The 17,880-nt window shown below is 35.0% G+C and overlaps 2 protein-coding genes across 5 annotated transcripts in view; both read right to left on the reverse strand.

Moving 5' to 3' along the window:
* Window positions 1–3,558: 3,558 nt before the first annotated feature.
* The window catches only part of LOC144364745 (cytochrome P450 3A9-like), a 466,715-nt gene continuing 452,393 nt past the window's right edge, over window positions 3,559–17,880 (reverse strand). For all 4 annotated transcript variants that reach the window (XM_078024750.1, XM_078024746.1, XM_078024753.1 and 1 more), the window contains one exon: window positions 3,559–4,114. In XM_078024750.1, the coding sequence (XP_077880876.1) occupies window positions 4,019–4,114 (96 nt within the window). In that variant the 3' untranslated portion in view covers window positions 3,559–4,018. The remainder of the gene's footprint in view (window positions 4,115–17,880) is intronic.
* Window positions 17,537–17,880, reverse strand: part of LOC101972934 (cytochrome P450 3A12-like) — a 17,249-nt gene continuing 16,905 nt past the window's right edge. Inside the window, exon 5 of the mRNA XM_078022994.1 lies at window positions 17,537–17,880. This exon is cut by the window's right edge and continues 88 nt beyond it. Within this exon, the coding sequence (XP_077879120.1) occupies window positions 17,812–17,880 (69 nt within the window). The 3' untranslated portion in view covers window positions 17,537–17,811.

The raw sequence follows: 17,880 nt of genomic DNA on the forward strand, positions 1-17,880 counted from the left end.
TTTTTGGCTCCTTCGTCTAGTATGAGATAACTACATTTATATGGGTTTGTCTCTGTGTCCTCTATTCTGTACCATTGGTACCAATACCATACTGTTTTGGTTACTATTGCTCTATAGTTTAGTTTACGTTCTGCTATAATGATGCCACCTTTCTTTACTCTTCTTGGTAAAGTTTGCTTTATGTATTCTTGGTCTCTTATTTTTCCAGATGAGTTTCATGATTGCTTTATTATTTCTATGAGGAATGTCATTGGAATTTTGATTGGGATTGCATGAAATATGTATAGTGCTTTTGGCAGTATAATCATTTTGAAAATATTAATTCTGCCTGTCCAGGAGCATGGGAGGATCTTCCATCTTCTGAGGTTTTCTTTAATTTTTTTAGTGTTCTGTAGTTTTATTTTAGAGGTCTTTCACCTCTTTCATTAAGTCGATTCCCAAGTATTTTATTTATTTATTTATTTTGAGGATATTGTAAAAAGGGTGATTTTCCTTGTTTCTCTTTTAGATGATTTGTCATCGATGTAACAAAATGCCTTTGATTTATGGGTATTGATTTTACATCCTGATACTTTGCTGAATTCATTCATTAGTTCTTGAATTTTTCTGGTTGAATTTTTTGGATTTTCTAGGTACACAATCATGTTGTTGTAAAACAGTGATAGTTTGAGTTTTTCTGTTCTTATCTATATCTATTTAATTTCTTTCATCTATCTCATTTCTTTGGCTAGATTTTCAAAAACTATGTAAAATAGAAGTGGCAAAAGAAGGCATCCTTGTCTTCTTACAAATTTTAGAGGGAATGCATTCAATTTTTCTCCATTTAGAATGATGTTAGCCTGAGGCTTAGCATAGATAACTTTTACAGTATTGAAAATATTCCTGTTATCCCTAGTTTTTCTAGTGTTTTGAACATAAAGGCGTGATGTATTTTGTATTTTCTGCATCTATTGAGATGATCATATGATTCTTATCTTTAAGTATATTGATGTAATAAATTACATTTTATAATGAATAAAGTCTATTGACGTGATTAGTATTGCCTTCATAGTGTCCCAGAGCTTTTGATATGTTGCATCACTGTACTCATTTACCTCTAAGAATTTTTTAAATTATTTTAGATTTTTTGAGTAGTTGTACATGGAAATCATGTCTATTTTACTTATTTTCATAAGCAGTTCTAAGAATCAAACCCAGAGCCTTACATATGCTAGGTAAGCACTCTGCCACTGAGCCACAACCTCTAATAATTTTTAATCTCCTCTTTGATGTCATTCACAACCCATTGTTCATTCAATAGCATAATATTTCCTCTCCAGGTTTTGGAGTATCTTTTATTTTTTATTTTATCATTGATTTCTAATTTTATTTCATTATAATCTGATAGAATGCAGCGTAGTATCTCTACTTCTTTGTATTTGCTAAGAGTTGCTTTGTGGCATAATATGGTCTATTTCAGAGAAGAATCTATGTGCTAGCGAGAAGAAAGTGTATTCACTCATTGGTGGATGAAATATTCTCTATGTGTCTGTTAAGTCTAAGTTCTTGATAGTATCATTGAGTTCTATAATTTCTTTGTTTAGCTTTTGTTTGGAAGATCTACCCAGTGGTGAAAGAGGCATGTTAAAGTCATCCAGAAATTCTTTACTGTGGTCTATTTGACTCTTGAAGTTGGGCTCACAGGTAGTAATGACAGCTGTTACAGAGCTGTTTCTCTCTTAGCTGCCCAGACTCAATGTCTACCCATTTAATTAATCATCTATTCACCAACAATCATTCCTTCTCTGACATTTCATCAACTGCGCTTTCCATGGATTCTATTATTGTAGTATCTTAGTGTGTTTTTTTCATGTTGTCTATGTGTCTTCCTTTATTGCACTGCAAATCTGAGTTATTACAATTTCTACCCTATAATCTTATAGTGATCCTGAAGATTACTTATACCTCACCTTGGTTTTGGACTTCTAGCCCCCAGTCAATGTCCCATGATAAATGCTACTGCAAATAAATGTGGTGGTGGCAATAGTGGAGATAACTCAAGATAGCTGTGAAGTTGTGTCAAAATGGATGCAACTCCTTTCAGAGATGGGGCTAAAAATGTGGGCCTTACAGTGGCTTTGGGTGGCCTATTCTGAGATGCAGCTGCCTCCAACCCCTACCTATTGTCCAAAGGTGGAGGCTATTGCATGGGGAGGGCTATGGAGATGCTTACAGGGGCCCAAGATGGAGGTGGGATAGGCCTGGGTACACCTGGGACACCTTCCTCCATTTTTTTGAATGTGTTCTTCCATTGCATTTTGCACGAAAAGGTGTTAAAAGTTCAGTTTGGACTTTCCCAATTTTTAACCTGGAATCGGTCTTTTATCTAACTATCCCTGTTTCCTATAGTGAAATATCTTATTTTTATTCAAGAATCTGATCACCAAGACTGATCCACTGGTCTTTGCTATTAAAATGTCACTGTTACCCAGTCCCATTAGTGCAGACAAGTATGAATTTAAATTTCTGCATTTAAACACTCAAATAAACACACACACACACACACACACACACACACACACACACACATACAGACACACACATACACTTGTTTCTCTATTTTTCTATCTGGAAAAGCATGAATTCACAGTGATACATTCCATTTCAGTCCTCCTTCACAGCTCTTGTTCCAGTTTTCTTTCCTGAACCAGAGAGTCACTTTACCAACATTTCCTATGAAAACTGAATTTCATTGTCCTTGATGTTTTTACTTTTTTAAACAATATCTCTTCATACAGCTAAATTCCATTCATCCTATTCTAAAACCACATGCCCTCTTTTGCTCACCGGGGTGTTTTTTACCCTATTTTGTCAACGAGTGTTTATGACAGGCTACCTGTGTCTGTGGAGCCCATCTTGGGTTGCTTGGGCTCCCATACACAGGCAGGCTGTCCCTTCTGAGGACACCTTCCCAATTGTATCTCATATCTGACTTGAAGCCACCATTATTCACTCCTCCACCACAAAGTGTTCCCTCACATTGCTGGACCACATCTAATGGCATTAGGAGTGAATTATTCAGGAAGGGAAAGGGAAGTAAAGGGAAGGAATATATGGGACAGGAATAAGATGAAAAAATCTTGTGTAGCTTTTGATATCAGTTGAATCTGAGGAGCCCTGCTGTAAAAATGATTGACTATCAACTATTTTCTAATTCAATTCTTATTGTGCTTGTTATCACGTTGGGAATTGAAGATGGACTACAAATATGATTTTTGCTTTCCAGAATCAATAAGGCAGAGAGAATGGGAATATGAAATCTAAACTAGAGATACAGTAATAACTACCTCAGTAGAGTGTTACAAATTATGTGTTTCAAAAATTGCAGAAGGACAATATAAATATACTTTTCCAGCAATGCAAAAATTCACAGTGGGTTAACTGTATCTATCTTACTATTTAATTTGAATTTCTGAAAAAGCTCTATGTATTTAGTGATTATGAGGTTCAAAAGATTGAGTTTTGACTTTCACTAATTCAGTACTATATATCCCCTTAAATGGCCATAGAGGCTTCAGATAAATTTTATAAGGATATTTTTATTGACTTTCTCATTATAAAACTTATCACAGCATATTTCAAAGAACGCATCATATATCAATGTCACTAAAAAAGCCACCAAAACCACCCTCATTTTCATTAAAAATTGTTGACAAATTTTTTGATAATTGTTGATTTTCTGATCAGAGATCAGGAGGAGGTGCCAGTACTAACTGGCAGTGAGAGGAGAGAGACCATTAGACCCAGAAAGGGTGAGTGGCACTGAGATTGGCACATACTTTCCATCACAAATTAGATAATATTCCTCTGAACAGACCCTGAGCAAGGTCAGCAAAGGTTCATCATCTCTTATCATTTATCAATTGAGGAATATAGAGTCTACCTTCATTTTGAGTTTTCTTCACAAAATGAATTTTTGTTCTCTGATGTTCTGTGTCCCTGTCTCCAAAAAGAACCATTCAAAAATCCTTTGGGAAGTTCAGGCTCCACTAATTGTCGTATCTCTGCACAAAACCTTCAGAATAATGGGATTTTCAGGTTGAAGAATTTCTAGGTTGCCTAATTTCAGAGGAATCTGTAACATATAGCCAAACACATGGAGAATGAAGCACAATGAATAAAACAACAGCAACCACAGCAGCAAAGTAGAGAAGATACATTAAGTACAGTCATGCTTTACAAACATGAAAACTACTTATAGTATCATGTATCTTGAACTCCTCCTACTCCTTCTCTAAATGTGTCATGATGGAATAGTAAACTTATTCATTTATGTGAAAAATTATTTTATGAATATCTCTTATACGAGGCCTGAGAAAAAATGAGATTGACTTATTCACTTTATTGATAAAATTGTAAATAAAGAACTGGAGTTGTGGCTTAGTGGTAGAGCATTTCCCTAGCATGTGAGAAACTGGGTTTGATTCTCAGCACCACATATAAATACATAAGGTCCATCAACTAAACAAAAAGTGATTTTAAGAAAATTGTAAATTAAAGAAAAGTTTCAAAAATTTAAAATAGAATACTACACATTAAGGCAAACTTTTAGAGAACCCTAAAGAAATTTTAGAAAAACGCTAAAAAAATCTGTGGACTTTATGTGATAGAAGTGTGTCAATACAGGTTCCTGAACTGTGACAAATATAACTCTCTTGCGGTGGATATTAAGAGTGAAGCAGTGTATTCAAGACTACATGGAGAACCTCTATGTTTTCAGTTAAATATTGTTATGGATAAATAATTTCTCAGAATAAACAGAAGCTACTTTTTAAACAATAACAAGGAAAGGTGATAGAATAATAGAGGACTCAAGAGCCTACACAAAAGGGATACCAGTGGAAAAATAAGGGAGAAATTGAGCATCAAATAAAAATATTAAGAAAATAAATTGAATAAAATACTATGCTAGTGAAAGAAATACTTGTTTATATCAGCTTAAACATTAAATATGGCTCTAGGTGTCTTTCCAGAAAGTTCCTCAGGCTACTGTATATAATATCCAATCATGGCCTTTCTGCAACTTGGTAGAAAAGCTGTTATTCATGGGAAACCTGCTGAAAATTTCAAGAACAACTTTTCCCACTGAGTTTCCCCATCAGTAGACAAGGTATCAACCTTAGTTATTTTTATGAGACTCCACATCTTTGGAATTCTGAGAATTTATCATAAGCTGAAGAAAATCCACCCAATGCTAGAAACAGAGAGATTTTAAAGATAGAGTGTTAATTATTAAGTCAGAAATAAATTAAGAGTGCAGAACTTATCTACCCTTCTGGGACTATGATTTCTTTTAGTACAGAAGTCCAGTTGGAGTTTCCTAAGTCATCAGTGAAGAAAAGTATCCATCTACAAACTTTGGAGAGTAGGACGTTTCCCTGAGTGAAAACTGGCTGTGGTGTCCAACAGCTACTGGTCTTTTCTCTCCCTGTTTGTGAGCTCTGTGGATTCTGAACACAGCCTCCTGGCCAGAGAGTGGTTGGCTTTGCCTCCTGATACATTTTTTGCTCATGGAGAAGTCATGGACTGCAATATTTTGTTTTACTGCCTTAATTCTTCACTAAAGATGCCACAGATTAATCTCCTGCCATTTATAGAGCTTATCATTAGATTTTGGGCAAGCTTCTTGAAAGATCCATTCATGCTTGGAACTATGAACTTGTACTGACACCTGGGGGGCCCATACTGGCTCCCTGGCCTGCACACATCCTTGTGCTGGCCTTTGTACATGAAACAAAACCTTCACCTAAAGAACCCATTCCTGCTCCATTAGGGGCCAGACAGTACCTGCTACACTGAGGATGCCTTCTGTGGAGAATTTGTAATGTGAGAGGTTTAGAAATTCAATGATTCTTTCTCCATATAAAATCTGATAAAATTAAAGCGCCAGGGGAAAATATTATGTTGAAATTTTATCTATTGAAGAGATGGGATAAAATAAAAATTGTTTCCTCTATTTAAAGAATCATTTCAACTAATATATAAAAACATTAAGCTATACACATATTAACAAGGTACTTGATTACTTTGATATATATGCTGTTTGATGTTTATGTCAGTTTAGACACATCTTTAATTGCATTTATCATTTCCTGATAATGGATATTTCCAAAATCTACTTGGCTCAATTAAGAGGAACAATTTTAAAATAGTGCAGCAATAAACATGGGAGTACATATCTTTCTTTGACATACTGATTTCACTTTCTGTGGCTAGATAACCAGTAGTGAGATTGCTGGATCATATGATGGGCCTGTATTTTATTTCTGAGGGCCCTCCAGACAATTTTCCATAAAGACTGTCCTAATTTACATTCTACTCAACAATGTACAAGGACTCATTTTTTAGAGTATTTGGGACTTTTTCTATCAGCAATATTTATGCCTTGACAAACTAAATTCCATGCCCATCATTTAATTGTAAATGTTTTCTCTTTGGTTTACTATTTTTTCAATATTTAAAATATATAATTTTATTTATTTTAATCTTTTCATTAGTTTTTTTAGTTATGTATGAGAGTAGAGTCCATTTTGACGTTATTATAAAAGCTTGGAATACATCTTACTCTAAGTTCCCTCTCTGATTCATTCTTGTATCTCAATTACCAGATGCTAAATTCTTTATTCTTCTCAAATGAAAACCCTCTATTACTCTCAACTAAGAGTTCTGCATCTACCTTTTAAAAATATACAAAGAAGTATGGAAGTCAAACACCCATAGGAAAATAAGTTATCAAAAATGAACGTCTTCTGTAACAACCACCGGAGTTAATCTGTTGTTTCTCTTGAAGGTGACTTTCTTTCATTCTGTTTATAGCTTTCTTTAAAACATTTGTGACATCCTTTGGAAATAGAGAGATATTCATTGCCTCATAAATCGAAGTAATGAATGAAAATATTGCTGAAGGGAAAAGAAAAAACAAAGGACACTTCAGTAAAAAATGTAAAATTTACCTGGAGCAATTACATCTTTTCTACTGATCAGAAAAGTGGAAGTCATAAGGGTTCCTAAAGAGGAACTGTTCCTGTTAGGACCACTGATTGAGCTCCAGGCCCCTGGCTGAGCAAGAGGAGGTCATATATAGGGCCAGCATCATAGCAGTGATATCAGTGGCCCCTTGTGCTTGTGTGGAGTGACCAAAGAAGAAAGATGAAAACCCTGACCCATTTCCTATTTATGTACTTGAATAGAGTGTTTTTGGATAGAACTAGGCTTTAGTCTTGGACTGTGATTAATCATGCTCTTCAAGAAAGAGCAGTCAGGATGGGATAAACAGATTCGATCACAGAAGGAATCCAGAAGGCATTATCAATATTCACCTAAATAAACAGTGGATGAAAGAAGAAATATAAAGTTGTATAGATAAAATACTGAAAAGAAAAAAGAAGAAATAATATATTAAACTTACGGACAGAAGAAAAAGCCATTATTGTGTAGCAGAAAATTGTTATGTATTAAATAAAAACAAAGATCACAAATGAACAATCAAACTTCACACAATAAATCATGAAAAAAAGAACAAATTAAACGTAAAGAAAACAGAAGGAAGAAAATATTAAGGACCACAGTGAAAGCTAATCAAAGAAAAAATAATGTCAATAGAAGAAATTAATAAAAACAAATGCAATTAATTGAAAAATATCACCAATGTTGCCACAATAATAGCTAGACTGAGCCAGAAATAGAAAGACTACAGTTATTAGTATTAACATTAAAAATGAGAAATACTGACATTATAAACACAGAAAGAAGTATAAAGATATTTTAACATTCAGATTATCACAACAACTATACAAATTACATAACTTAAATAAAATGGACAAATTCCTAGAAAAACACAAACAACAGAATCTGACACAAAAAGTAATAGACAAATACATAGACATACAACACATAATGATATTAAAATATAAATTAAGAACTTTTCTACAAAGAGCAGCTCAGGTCCAGATGTTCCATGGACAATTCCACCAAACATTCAAAGAACTAATACAAATTCTTTACTTCTTCACAAAATTTCATAGAAATATCTAGTATTTTCTAATATAGAATACAGTGAACACTTGTAAAAGATCCTAAAATGCCCATGTTAACCTAATCATAAGACTTAACACAAAGATAACACAGGACAGCTACAAACTGACATATCTTATAATTATGGATGAAAACTCTCAACTAGTATTAGCAAATTAAAACAAGCATCATATAAAAAGAATTATATACAACAACAAAAAAACAGATTTGGAGGTCAGGAAAAATGGTGTATCAGCAGAATTCACAATAACCCAGCAGTCCCTGGAGACTGAATTAAAACAACAGTTCTGTGGGGAGATGGGAAGACTGTGGGAAAATGATAGCAAGCAACCCAGAAAACTAGAAATCAGGTGAAATCCAAAAATATCAACTTCTAGAATACAAAGAGATTTAATTCATGGGATAGATGGCAGCAGTTATGGGTGTGCATTGGTTCCATGGGGGAGAGGAAGCTCCTCCGCAATGGGCTCAAATTACTCCCACCCAGTTTATGATGAATGGTGCTGCTGTCCAACAAAATCATCATCTGAGAAGAAAATAAGCTCATGAGAGCTAGCTCAACAGAGAGACCAGGCACTCTCCAGCAGAGAGTAAAAATGGGAAAGGGGAATCAGCTAAAGACATTCTCTGTTAGTACTTCCTGGGAGGGAGACTAGGAATCCCTGCCATTTACCCTTGCTTTTCATGTTTCACTCATTTTTCACTTTTTGCTCCTTTTTGTATTGTTTCTGTTATATTTTCTTTTTGAATACCAAGAAAAATGGCCACCTAATCCTTACCTTTTACTGTACTGGTGCGTGTCCAGATCATGCATCAATCTGGACACAGGAGTGGGACTACAACACAGAAAAGGAAAAACTTTGTGAGGCAAGCTGCAGCTTTCTGACAGTCTGCAGAGTAAAGGGTGAAGGGCACTTTCATTTGAAATTGGCAGTCTGACCTTGGCTGGCAGGAGATGGAAAAAGGACAGATCAGGGTCGGTTGAAAACCCTGGGCCTGTGATAGCATCCCACAGCACCTGTGCCACCTCCCCAAGCCCCAGACGGTCTGAGGGATGGAGGGAAACATTTCACACACACAACCCAGCACAGGGACTTAGGCTTCCTGAAGAAGGGGTGTGAGACACCCAGATCCTGTGCTGATTCTCTTTGTTTTCTAGAAGTTGACCAACAACCCTACCACACTTTCATTCCCACCCCAGTCACAAGAAAAAAAGCCATTTTTAAAGTGAAGTCTGCTCTGAATCATACAATACTCCCACAGCAGATGCTGCCAGGCAGAGGGGTCAGAACTCAGCACACAGACTCCTCTATCAAGTTTGACCAGCTTGGGCCAGAGCTGAAAACAGACAAACAGCATGACATTGGTGTCACATAAAATCCTTCATAACTGGGAGTTTCTAAAATCAAAACCCCACAAACAAATGTCTGCAAATTTAAAGCTTCAACAGGAAGAAAACTGAAGCTCTATGAGTGGTCTTGCATTCACTATTGGAGATAAACTCCCAGTGTCTTCTCATTATGTATTTTTTAGAATTCATATAATTTTATTTATTTTTAGAATGAAATGGATCCCATTTCAATTCTGCTTCTCTTTCACCTCCACTTCATTCTCCTGTGCTTCATGTTTTTTCTCCTCCCTCCCCCAATTTTTTTTTATTTTTCTTTTTATTTTCTTTATGCTTTATTCTTCTAATACAGTTTGGAATACTATATTGCTAATGCTTAAGCTTTTCCACCTACTCTATATTATTCCTCACTTACTTTTATCTTTGGTTAATAGAGTTGCAGAGCTCATTATTAATAAATGTTATAGTATATGTTGATACATGATTTGCTACTAAGTTATTACTATTACTGGCACTTATTTTTTGAAAGTGGTACTTGTTCTTGAGCCCAAGACTGATTACATTGATTAGATGTGTTAAAGTTAAGATATATCTTCATATTGGGGATTAAAATTATGAAATAAATATTCATTAAACTCCCCCACATACATGAGCAAAAGGAATCTATCTCAACATATACACAAATACAGAACCTCAGAAAATAGGCTGTCATCCTGTCTCCAAAAGCTTATTATCCTCCAATACTAAATTCACAGATATTGCAGTTGATGAAATCCCAAGCAAATAATTTTAAAAGTTGATTGTTAACATTATCAATAAACTAAGACATGATCTAAGGAATGAACTCTGGGTGAGAACACAGGATGTGAAAGATATTCCAAAAAGACTAAAGAAATTTGAGAAATAAAAATCTCAATAAATCAAATAAAAATTTAGCTGAATTCTTGCAAATATATTTAGGTCACCTGGAAGATAAAAATTCACACTTGAGACATATAAACCTCAGTCAGCATTAAGGGAAACAAGAGGAAACCATGATCAGAATATCCATGAGCTCTGGGATGACATAAAGGGGGCATATAATTCACCACAGTGAATTTATTTTTGCATATCCATAATGCATTGATTAAAAAGTATGATAAATAAATAGAATAAAGACCAGTAGACTAAAGGAAAGGGAACAGGTTAGAGGGAGAGGAGAGGGACAGGAGAAGTACTAGAGACTGAATTAGAGCAAATTATAGTCTATGCTTGTATAATTATGTCAGAACGAAGCTCAATATTATGTGTAATTATAATGCACTGGTCAAAAATTAAAAACACTGAAGTAGCAAAAAATAGGAAAAAATTCCTTCAACATTATTAATGTCATATCTGAGAATCCCAAACAGTATATGGACAAAAAAAAAGCATTTTCTTTAAAATAAGGAATAAGACAAATATGTCCACTGTCACAACTCTTAGTCAATATATCAACTGAAATCTTTGAGCAATGAGGCCAAAGAATGAAATAAAAGGAATAGGAAAAAGAGAAGTCAAATTATTATTCTTTACAAAAGATGTGATCTTAAAATTCAAAGACAAAAAAACTGACAGAAGAATTGTAGTGTTGATAAGAAATAATCCCACGTTTCTATGATTCAAAGAATTTTGAGAAAGGTGCCATGACAGTGAAATATGGAAAAACCACTTTTTTCAATAAATGCTTTTGGTTCATCTGGACAGAGACACGCAGAATATTAAAGTTGGGCCTTGAATTCGTACTGTAAAAAACATCCAACTAAAAATGGACCAAAGATGTAAACATAAAATTAAACCAACTCTTAGAAAAAGAGCAAGAAATTACACCTTTTCAATTTTAGATCTGGAGTCTAAGATTGTGAAACCAAAAAAAGGGAATAAAAACACAAAAATTTGGGCTGAGGATATGGCTCAAGCAGTAGTGCACTTGCCTGGCATGCATGCAGACTGGGTTCGATCCTCATCACCACATACAAACAAAGATGTTGTGTCCACCAAAAACTAAAAAAATAAATATTAAAAAATTCTCTCTCTTTAAAGAAACACAAAAATTATATGCTATAAATATAAAAAGATAGTACTTTCAAATATACAATCAAAAAGTCAAACCAGACCTGTAGATGAGGAGAAAAAAATTGCAAAACACATCACATCATGAATCTGTATCCAGAATAAAGAAATCTTACAACTCGCCTACAAACAGAAATACAATTGTGACTTGAAAAGACCTTTATAGAAAGAAGACATAAAAATAGCTCAACTTGTTCAAATTATTAGTTTATAGAAATTAAAATGAAACCCACAATGAGATGCCACAATACACACCAGGAGGATAGCTAGAAACAAAACAGTGGGAAATAGTAAGTGTTGGACAGGATAGAGAGAAACAGCAGCCCTTGTGCATTCCAGGTGAGAACTTGAGATGGGTATGGCTTTTGTGGAAAACATACTGACAGTTACTTTATTAGGTAAACATTAAATTGCTATACAAGGCAGCACTCCCTAGTAAATACATATACCCCCAAACAATGGAACATCTACATTAATCAAACTCTTATCAATTTCAAGAGTAAAATAGACCACAACACAATGATAATGGATGAGGAACTAATACCAATATTTTTCAAGCTATTTCAGGAAATAGAAAAAGAGGGAGAACTTCCAAATTCATTCTATGAGGTCAACAACACCCTGATTCTGAAACCAGACAAAGACACTTCAAAGAAAGAAAACTACAGACCAATATCTCTAATGAACCTAGATGCAAAAATCCTCAATAAAATTCTTGCGAATCAGATAAAAAAACATATCAAAAAAATTGTGCACCATGATCAAGTAGGATTCATCCCTGGGATGCAAGGCTGGTTCAATATATGGAAATCAATAAATGTTATTCACCACATCAAAGACTTAAAAATAAGAACCATATGATCATATCAATAGGTGCAGAAAAAGCATTCGAAAAAGTACAGCATTCCTTTATGTTCAAAACTCTAGAAAAACTAGCGATAACAGGATCCTACCTCAAAATTGTAAAAGCAATCTATGATAAGCCAAAGGTCAGCATCATGCTGAATGGAGAAAAATTGAAGGAATTCCCTCTAAGATCTGTTGCAAGACAGGGATGCCCTCTCTCACCACTTCTGTTCAACATAGTCCTCAAAACACTGGCCAGAGCAATTAGACAGAGGAGAGAAATTAAAGGCATAAAAATAGGAAAAGAAGAACTTAAATTATCACTATTTGCAGATGACATGATTCTATACCTAGAAAACCCAAAAGGGTGTACAAAGAAACTATTAGAGCTAATAAATGAATTCAGTAAAGTGGCAGGATATAAAATCAACACGCATAAATCAAATGCATTCCTGTATATCAGTGACACATCCTCTGAAATGGAAATGAGGAGAACCACTCCATTCACAATATCCTCAAAAATAATAAAATACTTGGGAATCAACCTAACAAAAGAGGTGAAAGATTTATACAATGAAAACTACAGAACTCTAAAGAGAGAAATTGAAGAAGATCTTAGAAGATGGAAAGATATACCTTGTTCATGAATAGGCAGAACTAACATCATCAAAATGGCGATATTACCAAAAGTTCTCTATAGGTTTAATGCAATGCCAATCAAAATCCAAACTGCATTTCTTGTAGAAATAAAGAAAGCAATCATGAAATTCATATGGAAAAATAAAAGACCCAGAATAGCAAAAACAATGCTAAACAGGAAGTGTGAATCAAGTGGTATAGCGATAGCAGACTTCAAACTATACTACAGAGCAATAGTAACAAAAACAGTATGGTACTGGTACCAAAACAGGCGGGTGGACCAATGGTACAGAATAGAAGACACAGAAACCAACCCACAAAACTACAACTTTCTTATATTTGATAAAGGGGCTAAAAGCATGCAATGGAGGAAGGATAGCATCTTCAACAAATGGTGCTGAGAAAACTGGAAATCCATATGCAACAAAATGAAACTAAATTTTTTTCTCTCGCCATGTACAAAAGTTAACTCAAAATGGATCAAGGAGCTTGATATCAAATCAGAGACACGGCATCTGATAGAAGAAAAAGTTGGCTACGACCTACATACTGTGGGGTCGGGCTCCAAATTCCTCAATAGGACACTCATAGGACAAGAGTTAACATCTAGAATCAACAAATGGGACTTACTAAAACTAAAAAGTTTTTTCTCAGCAAAAGAAACAATAAGAGAGGTAAATAGGAAGCCTACATCATGGGAACAAATCTTTAGTCCTCACACTTCAGATAGAGCCCTAATATCCAGAGTATATAAAGAACTCAAAAAATTAGACAATAAGATAACAAATAACCCAATCAACAAATAGGCCAAGGACCTGAACAGACACTTCTCAGAGGAGGACATACAATCAATCAACAAGTACATGAAAAAATGCTCACCATCTCTAGCAATCAGAGAAATGCAAATCAAAACCACCCTAAGACACCATCTAACTCCAGTAAGATTGGCAGCCATTATGAAGTCAAACAACAATAAGTGTTGGCGAGGATATGGGGAAAAGGGTACACTTGTACACTGCTGGTGGGACTGCAAAATGGTGAGGCCAATTTGGAAAGCAGTATGGAGATTTCTGGGAAAGCTGGGAATGGACCCACCATTTGACCCAGCTATCGCCCTTCTCGGACTATTCCCTGAGGACCTTAAAAGAGCGCACTATAGGGATATGGCCACATCAATGATTATAGCGGCATAATTTACAATAGCTAGACTGTGGAACCAACCTAGATGCCCTTCAGTAGATGAATGGATAAAAAAATGTGGCATCTATAAACAATAGAGTATTATGCAGCACTAAGAAATGACAAAATCATAGAATTTTCAGGGAAATGGATGGCATTAGAGCAGATTATGCTAAGTGAATCTAGCCAAGCCCTGAAAAACAAATGCCAAATGTCTTTTTTGATATAAAAAGTGCAACTAAGAACAGAACAGGAGGGAAGAGCATGAGGAAAAGACTAACATTAAACAAAGATGAATGGGGGAAGAGAAAGGGAGAGAGAAGGGAAAGCATTTGGAAATGGTAGGAGACCTTCAATGATACACAAAATTACAAGAGGTTATGAGGGGCAAGGGGGAGGGAGGAAAAAGGAAGAGAATTGAACAACAGCAGAGGAGGTAGAGAGGAAAGATGGGAGGGGAGGGGAGAAGAGATAGTAGGGGATAGGAAATGTAGCAGAATAAAACAGTCACTAATATGCCATTATGTAAAAATGTGAGTATGTAACAGATGTGATTCTGCAATCTGTATTTGGGGTAAAAATGGGAGTTCAAAACCCAATTGAGTCAAATGTATGAAAGATGATATATCATGAGCTCTTTAATGTTTTGAACAATCAATAAAAAAAGAACAAACAAACAAAAAAAAAGAAATGTCAAATTGATTGGATTAAGATACACCAAGGATTAAGAGGAATATGGATGGGTCATGAGGGTGTGTCTAAGAATAATTAGCATGTAAGATAGCCAACTGAAATGCAGACCCTACCTAAGTGTGGGCAACATTGACCAATAGGATAATGGCTTGGATGGAATAAAAGTTGGAAGAACAAAGAAGCAACAGCATATGAAAGCTCCATTCTTCTTGAACAGATTCTTGATTGCTGCTGCAATCATTGGATTCTTGCTTCTTCAATCTTCCAATACAGACTCTGACAGTGATTATCCAGAAGGCTTAGATCTCAGACTAGGGTAGCACCTCTTGTCTGGAGATTCAGCCTCTTGGACCTTTGTACCTGGAGCTAGAGTCTCTCTTGTTCTTGATTACCATGGTGTGAGCTGTTTCTCTCTGCCACCCCTACCAGAAGTTCAGCCTCACTTTGAGCCCCAAAGAATACATAGGCCTTCAGTGGACTAAGATGTCTGAAACCATAAGCACTCAAATAAACTTTTCCTCCCCTAAAAAAAAAAAAAAAAAAAAAAAACGAAAAAGACCCCCGACCAGACAGATTCTCACAAGTCCTTCAAAGGAAACCTAATACCAATATTCCTAAAATTATTCCATGAAATAGTAAAAGAGGGAACACTTCCAAACTCATTCTATGAGGTCAGTATCACCCTGATTCCAAAAACAGCCAAAGACACATCAACAAAAGAAAATTTCAGACCATTACCTCTAATGAACATATATGTAAACATTCTCAATTAAATTCTGGCAAATCCCATACTACCAGAAGTGTTTTACACATTTAATGGAATCCCTATTAAAATCCCAGTGACATTCTTCATAGAAATAGAAAAAGCCATTGTAAAATGTGTTTCGAAAAATAAGAGACCCAGAATAGCTAAAGCAATCCTTAGCAAGAAAAGTGAAGCAGGAGGCATCACAATACCAGAACTTAAATTATACTACAGAGCTATAGTAATAAAAAGGCATGATATCTGCACCAAAATAAACTTGTTGACCAATAGTACAGAATAGAGGACACAGAGATGAACCGACATGAATATGTTTATATTATACCAGATAAAGGTGACAAAAGCATTCACTGAAGAAAAGAGCCTATTCAATAAATGGTGCTGGCAAAATTGGAAATCCATATTGGCACCAAAATATATTCGTAGACCAATGGTAAAGAACAAAAGATATAGAGACAAACCTACACGAATACAGTTATTTCATACTAGACAAAGGTGCCAAAAACATTCATTGGAAAAAAAAATGGTCGTTTCAACAAATGATGCAGGGAAAACTGGAAATCCATATGTAGGAAAATGAAATTAAGCCACTATCTCTAATCATGCACAAAAATTAATTCATTATGAATGAAGCACCTAGGAATTAGGCCAGAGACCTTGCACTTAATAGAAGAAAAAGTAGGCCAAAATTTTGATTATCTTGGATTAGATTCTGACTTACATAACAAGACTCCTAAAGCGCAAAAAATAAAATCAAGAATCAATAAATGGGATAGATTTAAACTAAAAAGCTTCTTCTCAACAAAAGAAACGATAAGGTGAAGAGAAAGCCCAAAGAATGGGAGCGATTTTTTACAGTGTACACATCATATAGAGCACTAATCTCCAGGATATATAAAGAACTCAAGAAATTAACACCAAGGAAACAAATAACCCAATCAATAAATAGCATATGTAACTGAACAGACGCTTCTCAGAAGAAGCTATACAATTGGTCAACAAATATATGAAGAAAGTTTTAACTTCTCTAGTAAATAAAATGCAAATCAAAACTCCTCTCAAGATTTCATCTCACTTCTCTCAGAATGTCAGTTATGAAGAAAATAAGCAAAAATGTATATTGGTGAGTATGTGGGAGAAAAGGCGTACTCTTACATTGCTGGTGGGAATGCAAATTGATGCAACCAATATGGAAAGAAGTATGGAGATTCCTCAAAAAAGTTGGAATGGAACCACCATTTGACCCAGCTATCCCACTATTCAGTTTATATCCAAAGGACTTAAAATCAGCATACCACAGGGACACAGCCACATCAATGTTTATATCAGCTGAATTCACAATAGCTAAACTGTGGAACCAACCTGGATGCCTTTCAGTAGATGAATGAATAAAGAAAATATAGTGCATATACCAATGGCATATTATTCAGCATTAAAACAGAATAAAATCATGAAATTTTCAGGTAAATGGATGGATTTGGAGAATACAATACTCAGTGAAGTAACCCAATCCTAAAAATCCTAAGGCCAAATATTTTCTCTCATAATTGGTTGTTGATCCGTAATGGGGTGGTCATTAGAGGAATGGAGGAACTTCGGAGAGGGCAAAGGAAAAAAAAGGGAAGGGAAGGGTTATGGGTATAGGAATGATGGTGGAATAATATGGACATCATTACCCTAGGTACATGTATGATGACACAAATGGTGTGAATCTACTTTATGTAAAAGTACACAAATGGAAACTTGCACTCCATTTGTGTATTATGTAGTTAAATGCATTCTGCTGTCATGCATAACTAATCAGAACAAATAAATAAATAATTTCAAAAAAGGAATGAAGTACTCACACATGCTTCAGGATGGAAGCATTTGAAAACATAATGATAAATGAAAGAAGTCAGACATGACTTTTAGGATTTCATTTATAGAAAATTCACAGTATCCGCAAATCTATAGAGTCAGAAAATAGATTCATGGTTGCTTAGGCTTGGGGAATAGAGAGTTAATAATGAATGATAGCCTTCTTCTGAGTTGATAAATGGTCACTAGTGATGGCTGCATATATCTTTGTACTTAAAACCATTTAATTGTATAAGTTAAGTGGGGTAATCTAAAGGTATTTAATTATGTATCAATAACACTCTTATTTAAAAAGAGAATGAATGAATAACATGGTAGTTCACATACTTATTGAGAAGAGCAAAGGGTCAAAGAAATCAAGTAATAAGAGTCTCTTGACTTTCTCCAC

This window comes from Ictidomys tridecemlineatus, chromosome 10, assembly GCF_052094955.1.
Source record: "Ictidomys tridecemlineatus isolate mIctTri1 chromosome 10, mIctTri1.hap1, whole genome shotgun sequence".
NCBI lineage: Eukaryota > Metazoa > Chordata > Mammalia > Rodentia > Sciuridae > Ictidomys > Ictidomys tridecemlineatus.